At 39.0% G+C, this 11,588-nt stretch overlaps 2 protein-coding genes across 2 annotated transcripts in view; both read left to right on the forward strand.

The window, feature by feature from the left end:
- The window catches only part of LOC140947849 (voltage-gated inwardly rectifying potassium channel KCNH6-like), a 16,953-nt gene extending 14,333 nt beyond the window's left edge, over positions 1-2,620 (forward strand). The window contains exons 4-7 of the mRNA XM_073397048.1: positions 33-232; positions 464-716; positions 1,397-1,605; positions 1,985-2,620. Of these exons, the coding sequence (XP_073253149.1) occupies positions 33-232; positions 464-716; positions 1,397-1,605; positions 1,985-2,434 (1,112 nt within the window). The 3' untranslated portion in view covers positions 2,435-2,620. The remainder of the gene's footprint in view (positions 1-32; positions 233-463; positions 717-1,396; positions 1,606-1,984) is intronic.
- Positions 2,621-8,660: 6,040 nt separating this feature from the next.
- Positions 8,661-11,588, forward strand: LOC140949157 (voltage-gated inwardly rectifying potassium channel KCNH6-like). The gene is made up of 4 exons (XM_073398389.1): positions 8,661-9,068; positions 10,271-10,658; positions 10,775-10,980; positions 11,304-11,588. The coding sequence occupies exons 1-4, from the start codon at positions 8,661-8,663 to the stop codon at positions 11,586-11,588; spliced, it is 1,287 nt and encodes a 428-aa protein (XP_073254490.1).

Raw genomic sequence — 11,588 nt, forward strand, 5'->3', positions numbered from 1 at the left:
ACAATCACAAAGATTTGAATTGATTTTCGCAGCCTTGATGTACGCCTCTATATTTGGAAATTTAACCGCGATCATTCAGCGGATTTACTCACGAACGTCACGCTTTCATCGTGACTTGAGGATCATCGAAGACTTCGTTCGTTTTTACAAAATTCCCAAGTCCACTAGGGAGGAGTTGGACGAATATTTCAGACATGAGTGGGCTTACACCAAGGGCGTTGACATGGAAACGGTAAGACACCTGACCCCATATGTATCAACTCTAATGATATTTTTATGATTAGATGAGGTTAAGTGACGTACACCCTACAAAACTCGAAACTTTCTTTCCCACCCGATCCTACATTCCTGTACAGAATTTATGGTTCGAGAGCTTATTTGTAGGCTGCCGTTTTAGCTATATTGTTGTACTCAGTAGACAAGTGATGTACCACGCATATTAATCTTACAAATCTTTGTTTAGGTAATCAAGCGTTTTCCCGAGTCGCTTCAAGCAGACGTCTGCCTCCACTTACACCGAGGTTTATTCGAAGAATGTGGCGTGTTTAAGACTGCTTCAGAGGGATGTCTTCGTGCTCTGGCTTTGAGATTTAAAATCCGACATTATCTTCCAGGACACTACATTATAAAACAAGGAGATGAGGTTAAACGGTTGTACTTCATAGCTAAAGGCAACATTGAAGTGGTAAAACACGACGAGACTATGCTTACTTTAGGTTGGTATTTTGGTAATATGTTTTGTTTTTCTGACTGCGCCTAAATTGAGGGTTACGTGAAATCCAAAAAGAGAAAGAAAGAGGAAAACTTGCATGATGACATTGTTTTTTTTTTCAATTTATACCAAAAAAATTGCACGATATTTTTCAGTTCAATACACACAGCCAAAAGTGGAGTTCAAAAGAAATTTTTAATGAACACCCATACAGATCTACCGCTCATATTTTATCAAGTACATAAAATACAAACTCTAAAGGGCCTAAAAATCTTTCCTATGGTTCTGTTCATTTTTCCAGGATTGCTGGATTGTTTAACTACCCTCCCCACCCCCTCTCAAAAAATGAAACTTAAATCTCAGACGATGCATTTTATCAAATTTAATAAACACCTATTAAACCCTTTTCTATTTTTTCCTTATATTGTTAATTAGTCTTTTAAGTACATACAATCGAATTAAGCACATACTTGTTCAAAGAACCGTCCAGAGTCATCGCCATCGCGATGACTTTTTGGTTATTGCTCTTAATTTAAACTATTAAGAATTAATTATAACTGATTTCGTTATTTCGAATGACCAATCCGAGCTAAAAAAAATTTGGTTGCAACAATTAGAATGAGAATTCTTAGCAAACTAAGTTACTGATACTATCTGGATTGTTGTGTCTTGTTTGTTTCACAGGTAAAGGTGACGTCATCAGCTGTGATTACAGTACAGTTCAGAGTCTGTATATTCCGCAAGCCAATGCCAGCCTTCGCGTTCAAACACATGGCGAAATTCATTCAGTTGCTTGGAGTGATTTGGTTTCAGTGTTAAAGGCTTACCCGTCATTTCGAGAAGATTTTCTCACTCATTTGGAGCTAGCGTATAATCTGGGGACTGACGCGGAGGTGAGATCGCGATAAGCTCGCGGAAGTGTAACAGACCAAGTTTTCAAAAGAGTGTTAGATGCGGCGATATTTTTGCCTCAACATTGTCTTGTAGATCTGCGTATATTGTGACTTCATCTCCTTTGGATGCCCCTTTTGTATATTTCTGCTACTTGTGTATCCGTCTCTGCTCTGCATGGATTTTTTTTGTAGTTACATTTAGTTGTAGCATGTTTTCGGACAATGTACTTTCGTCTGGAACATATTCAATCATTGTTGGTTTAAAGTATAAAAGGAATGTGATCTCAAAAAAACTCACATCACATCCTTTTCCTTAACTGGACGAGATAACTTTAAGGCAGTTGCACTCTATTTAGCCATCTATCATTTGTTTTTGTAGGATGAAGAGGTCGTCCTTTTATTTCCAGAAGAAACAAATCCAGGCTCTCCGCGGAGATTGTCCAACGCACGATCAACATTCTCCTCGCGTGGTAACGTGGACAGGCTCGAACGCACAGGATCACCAACTTTCTTCATAAATGGCAGAATTCCTCAGACACAACACGCAACGGGAGGGGATGGCGGCGGGGGAAGTGAGCCAAGAATCCATAATCTAATGCCATCTATTAACACCACACCTCCTTCGTTAATATCACAGCTAAATTCCGCTCAAGTGCAGTGCTCGCATAACACCGAATTTAGAATGCTTGAACAAAGAATGCAGAACTTAGAAACGCGGCTCACAACCATGGAGGAAAGAATATCAGGAAACTTTGAGACAATTTTGAGTTATTTGCGAAGTTCGAAGAAGGGACATTCTGCTCCTGATCTCAGAACCACAAATGTTTAATCAATACATCCATGCTTTACTTTCGCATTCAACCTTCTCTCGTACTACTGTTGCCAAGTAACTATTTAACACATACAGTAAAATTCCGAAAATAAGCCCTCCGTGTATAAGCCCCTCCAAATATAAGCCCCCCAAACCGGTGACGCAAAAGCTCCCTCCTTTAAATCGCCCCTCCAAATATAAGCCCCCCGGAAATGTGCCCTCAAATACAAAGTAAAACAGCACAAAAACAGTAAATTTACTTCCAACTATAAGGCTAGCCCAATCGATTTTAAACCCAAATTTCCCTCCGTAGATAAGCCCCTCCGAATATGGGCCTTTGAAAAATATAAGGCCCGGGGCTTATTTTCGGAATTTTACGGTATTTATTGATAGAACAGTTTAATTTTAAATTTTAAACAACAGAACGATTTTTCTCGCTTGTGGTCGATGAGAGTACAGAGCGTTTATACTCACGTGGCCAGCATCTATGCAAATTTACTCTTGAATAAACAGCGAGGTTGATCGATGGTCTATAGCCCAAGCAGCCTCGTTTCCAATTAAATACACCATCGATCAACCTCGCTTCCAATCAAATGTGCCATCGAATAAATGGTATATTGCTCGCATCTTCCAAATATGGTAAGCGCCGGTTGGTTATGAAGAATTATCTGGAGCAAATCACAAACAGCTGATATTTTAAATGAATCGGTAAAAATTTAGTCATTTCTTTGTCTAGAGGTGAACCACACTCAAGTTCTATTCCTCAGAAAGTAAAAATGTTAAACCTCCATTTATACCTGGCGAAATACTGTAGATATTTCGTAGATATTAGTAAAACAGCAGTGGCGGATCCAGGGGAGGGGCCCGGGGGGGGGGGCGGTGCCCCCCCTTATTTTCAGAACAAACTGAGGCCCGAAGGGCCGGAAAAAAATTTTAAACCGCCTCCCCCCCTTGTGCCAGGGTCTGGATAGCCGCCCCCCCTTATTTGAAGGCGTGGATCCACCACTGAACAGCACAAGGCAACCTTTGAAATGCAGTACAATTAAATCAAATTTCCATATTTTAACAATGAACGGATGAGCAAAAAATAAAAATAATAAAGTAAAAAAAGAGATAATTTCCATAATCTAACAATGAACCAGTTATATTATTTGGTTCTAAAAGTCTCTTGAAAAGATATTAAATGTGAGAAGTTCAAAAGACTAACAGGATTTTTACCGTGAGCAAGGGAAATGTACAAATGCGCTTTGTCATAAATGTTAGTAAGCATGTTTTTGACGATCGTTCAATTAACGAATGTTAGACATGCAAATTCACGAACCAATATTCGAAATTTTGTATACTCGTTCTTGTAATTATCGTTGAAATAAACAAATAAAAATGAAATTTAAGTAATAAAATGGATGCGAAATTCTGCGCTAAAGTTGGGTTTCCTGTTATTATCTCTCTTTATTTTCGTTCCCAGGCATGACAACAGCAAAGCGCAATAGACAATACCCGTGACCCAATAGTATATGGGGTTATTAGGAATGCAAGGTTTGCATTTTACTTTTGCAGAAAACAAATGCACGAAAACTGTCCTTGTTGCCAACACCCTATAATAACGATCTTTGCTGGCGCACCATTTGTTTACGAGATGCTGTTTGAGATCCTCCATGCTGGCGAAACGCGGAACATTTCGCAGAGATACGTATCAGCCTCCCTCTTGTTATCTTTACAAAGGACCCTTAGTCTTACACCGATGTATTGCGGCTCCATCTAGCTCAACATTATCCTGCGTAGCAGGTGCTAGGAAAGAATGTGCGAGAATTCATTCGTGTTTAACCACCCATTAATGTTTTAAACCGCCCATTCTTTGTAAAGTTTCGACTTTTTCAAAGTTTCTCCAAAACTATTCGTTATGTCCGGCTCAAATTTTCACAGTTAACTGAAACTGTTATGCTCTTTCGATAGTCTGAGAGTTTATTTAGATAGCTTGATCAGAGAATGACACGCATGGGCCGATGAGGCAAAAAAAAAAAAACGTATACAAAGGTTCGCCAATAACGTCAGCAAAGCTTCGCTTATTTTCGCGTTTACGGTTGATGAATTTCTTTAGGTTTGATGGGGGTTTTGTGGAAAATAGACTGCGAGAAACAGGAAAGAAGTGATTTCCTCACTGAGCTTAACCTGAGATCAGGCCCAATTTTAGCGGTTCTCATGCATTCTCTAAACGGCTACGTCTGAATGTTATTTACAAAGCGAATGAAAATTGAGCTTGATCTCAGGTCTCTGAGTTAGCTTGTGTCGGGCTCTTGATCAGGGCAGACGAGCGAAAATAGTGAGCGAGCAGTGAAATAGCGAACCAGCGAAAAACAAGGAGAAGAAAGAATGGGTGAGCCTGTATGCATCTGTTATACCCCATCCACTTTCTGAAAAACCTTTTTTCTTGTCAAAGTGTGAAATGTCAAAACGTCAAAAGATACGGTGAAGGAGGGTTTCACCTGCTTGACATGTCTGTCAGACTCTGCGCGCGCGAAGCCAAATTATGTCATAAGTGTTGGAACGGTGCGTAAGCAAGTCCGCGCGAGTTTACCGTTGAGGTGTACGCGCGTAAACAAAACTCAGAAATATATTTCTTTTCGAAGCAGAAAACAACAGAAACTTGGGTAAGTCCTGATGTTATAATTACGTGAACTTTTGACAATTTCATAGTTAGATTGGTTTTTTGGCATGTGTTCAGAAAGACTTTTTCGAAGCGCGCGGAGCCTTCCGGAAGATTGAAAGTTTCGAGCAAAATTACCACCTTATGGTCGGATTAAAAACCATAATATATAGATTTAGCCAGGGCTAAAAGCGAAGCTCCTATTAACTCGAATTTATAATTCAAATCAAACAATAAACTTGTATTCCACAAATCAGTTAACTTTAATTTAGAGCACATTCATGTGACTTTTGAGGGAAAAGACTACGTGATTTTCGAGAAAAATAATTTGCAAACAGTCCAAGCTAAGAGTGAACTTAATCTTACATCGAGTTGATAGCCTTTATATGTACACCCAAAAAATAGCAATCATCTTCGATCACATTTAAGAGCCATAATGGCTCTTGATCACAGTAGATTAGGCCTGGAAAACAAATCAGGCCGAATTTTTTGCGTTCGACATGTTTACTTTACAAAATCTTGCCAACAAGTCTGGGGACGTGTAAACCAACCTTTTGTACTTTTTGTACATCACATCTGAGGTGAAACAGTACCATGAGGCGCCGTTTTCATCATACAGACGTCGGACAGAATGCAGTGTTTCACAATTTTGCAATACAAATTGCACTCATTCAATATTCAGGACGATCAAAGCACGTGTGGGCTTTTAGCGAAATCGTCAAAAAAATTCCAAAATCACCTATACGGCTAGCCAGTCCTCACTTTTGTCAAGTCGACTGTTTAAATTAAGATTAATATAGTTATACGCTTCAACACAATAAAGAATTATTATAAAGATCTGTAATCTTCAAAAGCTTTTGATACGCGCGGCATTTTGACTACTCTTGCAAGCGATGTTCATGAGCAACTGAAAACAAACGGCACAGCGATTAAAATTGCAAAAGAGACTACTAACAATCAATAAAGAAAGGGAAAATAATTCGGTGAAACATATACAGAGACAACAATTTTCATTCACGAAGACAAGTATTAAAGTGTCTCTGAAAATCCTTGTTTACGTTTTAAGCCGGCTTCCCGGTGTTTGCTTTTTTCAAAGATGAACTCGAGGCAAGAAAATCGCTCAAAGCTTTCTTTTACAGCCAGAATTGTAACCAAATATTCTTTGGAACGTTTTCTTTCTATTTGCGGTGAGAAAATGTCTAAAGGCTTTTTAAAGTTCCGTAAGCTGATAATCAAACCTGATACTCGGTCACTCTCGGTCAGATCATTGTCTCAAATCTTACAAACGTGCATAAACCAAATAGCCGCGTAAACTACGCTCGACTTCATTAAATTGGATATAAAAAACAAACAAATACAATAATTACTCAGGCTTACCTTTTGAGATGCACTGAAAACTATCAAGTAAGGCCAGAACCGCTTCAGACTTTTCAACCGTCTTACGCATCAAGCAAGGTGAAAAACGAAAACGATGCCATCCGAATCGGATTTGCGACTTTGCCAAAGCGACGTATTTCTCAACCAAAAACCCAATAAACAAACTAGCCATGAATAACAGAAGACTCTTGATAGCAGCTGAATTTCACTTTGTACATTTAGTGGAAAAAGACAGTTAAAAACATTACAAGTTGACACAAAACTCTGTCAGCTTCAGCTGTCAAAGTAAACAAGTTTCAAGATGCTGCATAAATTTTCCGCGTGAACTCACCTGTCAAATTTTGACCAATCAGAGTATAAAAATTTGACGTAGAGCGTGACCAACGCGTGACCTTGGTGAGAAAAGTCAAAGGCAACTAGCATGTCCTCCCTGCCTATAAAAACTGGCTTAATTCTTAGCTTCCGAGGTCAGTTTGAAATCAAAATTTTAATTGTGCGGCACATATAAAACACAACATAATTCATACGAATTGAAAAATTAAACTTGAGCCTGCAATCATTTGAAAACTAGTAACTTGTCAGCGGATAACTTTAAAAAGATACTCGACCTCGAAGGGTCGACACCTGAGCCCGCGATACGATCAGGTAATACTGGTCAGCGGATACCCTGTTTTGACAGCTGTCAATTGATCACAAGATTGATGTGCAATATGTCTTCAATATCAGTCTTCCTGTGCTCCCAAACTAGAAAGTGTGATTGAACATTGGTTGCCCTGTGGTGCGGACGGACGGGCGGGCTGAGGGCGGTGTACGGTCACGTGATTACCAAATTTTCTGGGATGGGTAGATTTACTTACCCATGGTGCTCCGCAGGCGCGCTTCGCGCGCCAGAGCTCCGCTATAAAAACCCGCTTTTGACAAAAATTCTTTGATAGGGTGTGTTCGATCGAACGAGCCACATTTAAAACATGGAGTTAACTCTACAGAATGTTCATTTTTAACAAAAATGTATTGTAGTCTCTTGTAGTACAATGTAGTCACGTTTCTAGTAGAGACACTATTTCAAGTTCAGTGTAGCATTATAGTGACTCTAAAACTCTAGCTCCAATGGATAACACTTCCCAAGTCAAATCCACTGGATAACGATAACGATAGTCATGAAGAACTGTGGCCTGATGAAGCCGGCAATCAAGATAAGATGCTTTAGTCGATTTGGAGTTACGCTTTGCTTTGACAGCTAATTTATAGGTAATCAAAAGACCTACAGTAGTATATTCCAAAAAATAAAGACTAAAAAATGTACAATAATTCATCAGATAAAAACTGTAAAAGCTACGTACTAAGAAGACATACAATAAAAACAGCAACAAAAAAAAACATGCAGCAGTTAATATGAATTCCAATATCAAGATATCAGTCAAACTTAAGCGATCGAATTTTGTTTTTTACTCTATTAGTACCTCCTTTTTTTCTAGTACCATTTGCTAGCTCCTTCCATTTTTTAGTGGCAAAATATCTCCGTGATATGAGTTTAGTCGTGTTTACTTAGAAAGAGATGTAATCTTCTCAAAGATTATTCTTGAATGAGCGTAAGGTGATAAGATCTCTAATTGCAGGTGTACCTTTGTGCGATATACTGTTACTTGTCGGTAGCATCAAGAGAGAATGATAGTTATATAACTGTGCCCATGGCCTGAAATGAAACTCATAAGCCACATGGAAAAGAATAGACTGCAAAATAGTCGTTTTTTTTTTGTCAAAATCAGTAAAGAAATCGGTAAAGCGCGCAGTCTCGCTCTCTGTTTTCAACCTCGTTCCAGACCTTTTGTTTGACTGCTCGCGCGTACTTGATTACGCAAAAATACGGACTCTTTGCAGTCTAGGAAAGGAACGATTCGTAAATCTTTGTTACATTCTTTGAAATATCTTTCTTTAATAAATTGGTTTTCGGCTTCATAACCTCTTAATGAGAATTATGTTGCAATGATTCTGCGTTTAACGTTCAACGCGAAGGATGAATTTAGGGGTCCGCGAACTCAGTTTAGAACTCCGTGATTCATTCCAAACACCTCATCACCCCTGCTAATGGGTCCCAGTGGGACCAATGCATAAAGACAACATTAGTCTCTCCATAGAGTGGTAAATCCTTTTTGTGTGCAATTGTAACACTTTCCGGCCCTAAATGTTTAAAATAAGCACTTGTATTTTGTTTATATACAGGTTATGTCTCTTAGTTCCAGTTCAAATCCTCGAACGGACACGCATCTTAACCCGTGTAAAATCCGCCATGATTCCCTATTCAAAGCAGTGTGGGACTGGCTTATTCTGGCGCTCGTTATATTCACCGCAATAGAAATTCCCTACTTTGCAGCATTTTTACTACCGCTACAAGGAAGCAAATGGTCACACTTCGATGAACTTACCCCTCTGCTTGCCGTCAACCTTCTGGTGGATGTTATATTTATAGCTGACATTTTGATTAACTTCAGGACAACCTTTATTAATCCTTCAACCGACGAAGTAGTAAGCGCTCCAAGACAAATTGCACTGCATTATTTGAAAACTTGGTTTGTGGTTGACTTTTTATCGGCCATACCAATCGAGTTAATGGTTTTATCACCAGTTAAAAAGGTAGGTTCGGTAAGTTTTCGTTAGTTTTCCACAGCTAATACTGGACACCTTTTGAGATTCGAGGACGAGATTTGACTTAAAGGCATTTCGCGTATTGTCAAAAAATAGGCATCCTGGAAACCATCATTGTACCGTTTTTTTTTTCACCAGAAAAGCCAGCAAAGTTATATTTTTGGAGGTGGTTAAGCCCGGCTATTCCGATCTCAAAATGTTAAAACTTCTAACTTTTCATAACTTGTTTTTTTCCGCTAGTACGATATTATTGCTAAAACTGATAGCAGAATGAAGACTAGGATACCACGTTTTCCCGCCAACTAAAAATGACACTGTTTCAAGCGCGCGTCCGTCTTCGTAGTCGTACCCGTCTTAGCTAGAATCTAAAGGTCTATAGCTATTGGTGCAGCGCTAGGGATGAGCACTGTCCTTCCATCAACGCCTGGGTTCAAACCCCGGAGGTGATGTCATTTGTGCGGAGGCTGAGTTTGTTCGGCCTTCTCGCCCAGTGAGGTTTATCTTTGAGTACTCCGGTTTTCCGCTGTCTTATAAAACTACAATTTCTTAATGTTAATTCCATCTGGAATATGTATGGTAGAAGAAAAGACACTTTTTGAATATGTTACCCTAAGAGTAGATTAAAACTGAATAGTGCTTAAGGTTCCTCTGGGATAGCGAAACAAGGCAAACAATTGAGTACACTTCTCTCTTTCCTCCGTGTGTTGCTTTCCTCGTTCCTTACAGATGTTTTCACGCGCGCTTCGAATTTCACTTGCTCCACTATCACTGAGAAAAATAAGGGAATGCTTGCAGTCTAAGTTGAGGGCGACCAGTGACACTTTGTGGAATCTCTAGCTTAACGATTTAAAAGACTGAGCTGTTTCACGACACTTATCAAAATTCAACAGTAAAAGCCCAAACACTAAATAATGAGGGAATCATAAATTTAAATCAACAGCTCCAAACTTAAAAAAGATGGTATGAATAACACAGCAAACTCAAAAGAAGACAGAGATCGACAAACTTGAAGAAGATTAAAACGGATTGCAATTGCGGTTTTTGAAAACTTGTTAGCCACTCTTTATCCAGCGTCTTGGTGTGAAAACTATGAACAAACTGTTCAAACTAAGAGTAAATAATTGTAAAGAGCTGATCACTTAAATTTAATAAACCTTAGTGGATAATTTTAAATTTATCTGTCGATTCAGACTACACCTATATTTGGACTTTTGAAAACCTTGCGCCTTCTTCGATTGGTACGTGTGGCGCGAAAACTGGACCGCTACTCAGAGTATGGCACCGCAGTTGTCATCCTGCTTACGTGCCTGTTTACGCTCATCGCTCATTGGCTGGCATGCGTCTGGCACGCCATTGGTTTTTCAGAGACACAGAATAAATTCGGCTGGATACAAAAGCTTCAGAGACAACAGTATGGTGATGGAACAAATTTCACGAGTAGTAACTCTAGCCTATCCACTCGCTACATTACCGCTATCTATTTCACCCTTAGTAGTCTCACAAGCGTTGGTTTTGGGAACGTTTCTCCGAACACTGATGCAGAAAAAGTATTTTCGGTTTGTGTTATGATCTTTGGAGGTAAGCAGCTTATGTATCCAGTTTTCTACCTAAACGGCCACTCTTCAGTTACGTATTTTATCCACAGACAAAAAATCGTGTAATCCAATATTTATAAGTACAATAATTATTGATTTTCCCAGCCTTGCTGTACGCCTTCATATTTGGAAATTTAACCGCGATCATTCAGCGGCTTTATTCACGAACGTCACGTTTCCATGATAACTTGAGGATGATCGAGGACTTCGTTCGTTTTTACAACATTCCCAAGTTCACAAGGGAGGAGTTAGAGAAATATTTCAGACACGAGTGGGCCTACACCAAAGGCGTTGACATGGAAACGGTAAGACGCACGAATCCTTAGATGGCAACTTTACTGATACAGACGTTTGGCTAAGATTCGTTTCCGAGACTATGCTATCAGTATTGTGATCAGATTTGATTTATAATTTTCTCTTTTTTTCGTTAATCAGTTACTAGTAAGTACAAATTTCTGGATTTCTTTGTTTAGGTTGAAGCTTATTCGTTTTATTATTTTGGTTTTAAGTAATTAAAATTATAAAAATGGACGCTTCGCTTTTATCCTTGGCTAATCTATATATTAACAGTCATAAACAGTTGGAGCAGAGACGACACACATTATTTACTTCATCAATTTGTTTTAAGGTAATCAAGCGTTTTCCAGAGTCGCTTCAGGCAGATGTCTGCCTTCATTTACACCGAGGTTTATTCGAAGAATGTGGCGTGTTCAAAACTGCGTCAGAGGGATGTCTTCGTGCTCTGGCTTTGAGATTTAAAATCCGACATTATCTTCCAGGACACTACATTATAAAACAAGGAGATGAGGTTAAACGGTTGTACTTCATAGCTAAAGGCAACATTGAAGTGGTAAAACATGACGAGACTATGTTAACATTAGGTTGGTTCCAACAGTGTTCTATAATGGTTTAA

The sequence above is a fragment of the Porites lutea genome, chromosome 9 (assembly GCF_958299795.1).
Source record: "Porites lutea chromosome 9, jaPorLute2.1, whole genome shotgun sequence".
NCBI lineage: Eukaryota > Metazoa > Cnidaria > Anthozoa > Scleractinia > Poritidae > Porites > Porites lutea.

What these genes read in the sequence shown, in the direction of transcription:
- LOC140949157 (XM_073398389.1), top strand. Translation starts at nt 8,661, where the DNA reads ATGTCTCTTAGTTCCAGTTCAAATCCTCGAACGGACACGCATCTTAAC. An exon ending in TTTTATCACCAGTTAAAAAG is followed by an intron (nt 9,069 to 10,270) that starts GTAGGTTCGGTA and finishes CTGTCGATTCAG; the next exon opens with ACTACACCTATATTTGGACT. An exon ending in AAGGCGTTGACATGGAAACG is followed by an intron (nt 10,981 to 11,303) that starts GTAAGACGCACG and finishes ATTTGTTTTAAG; the next exon opens with GTAATCAAGCGTTTTCCAGA.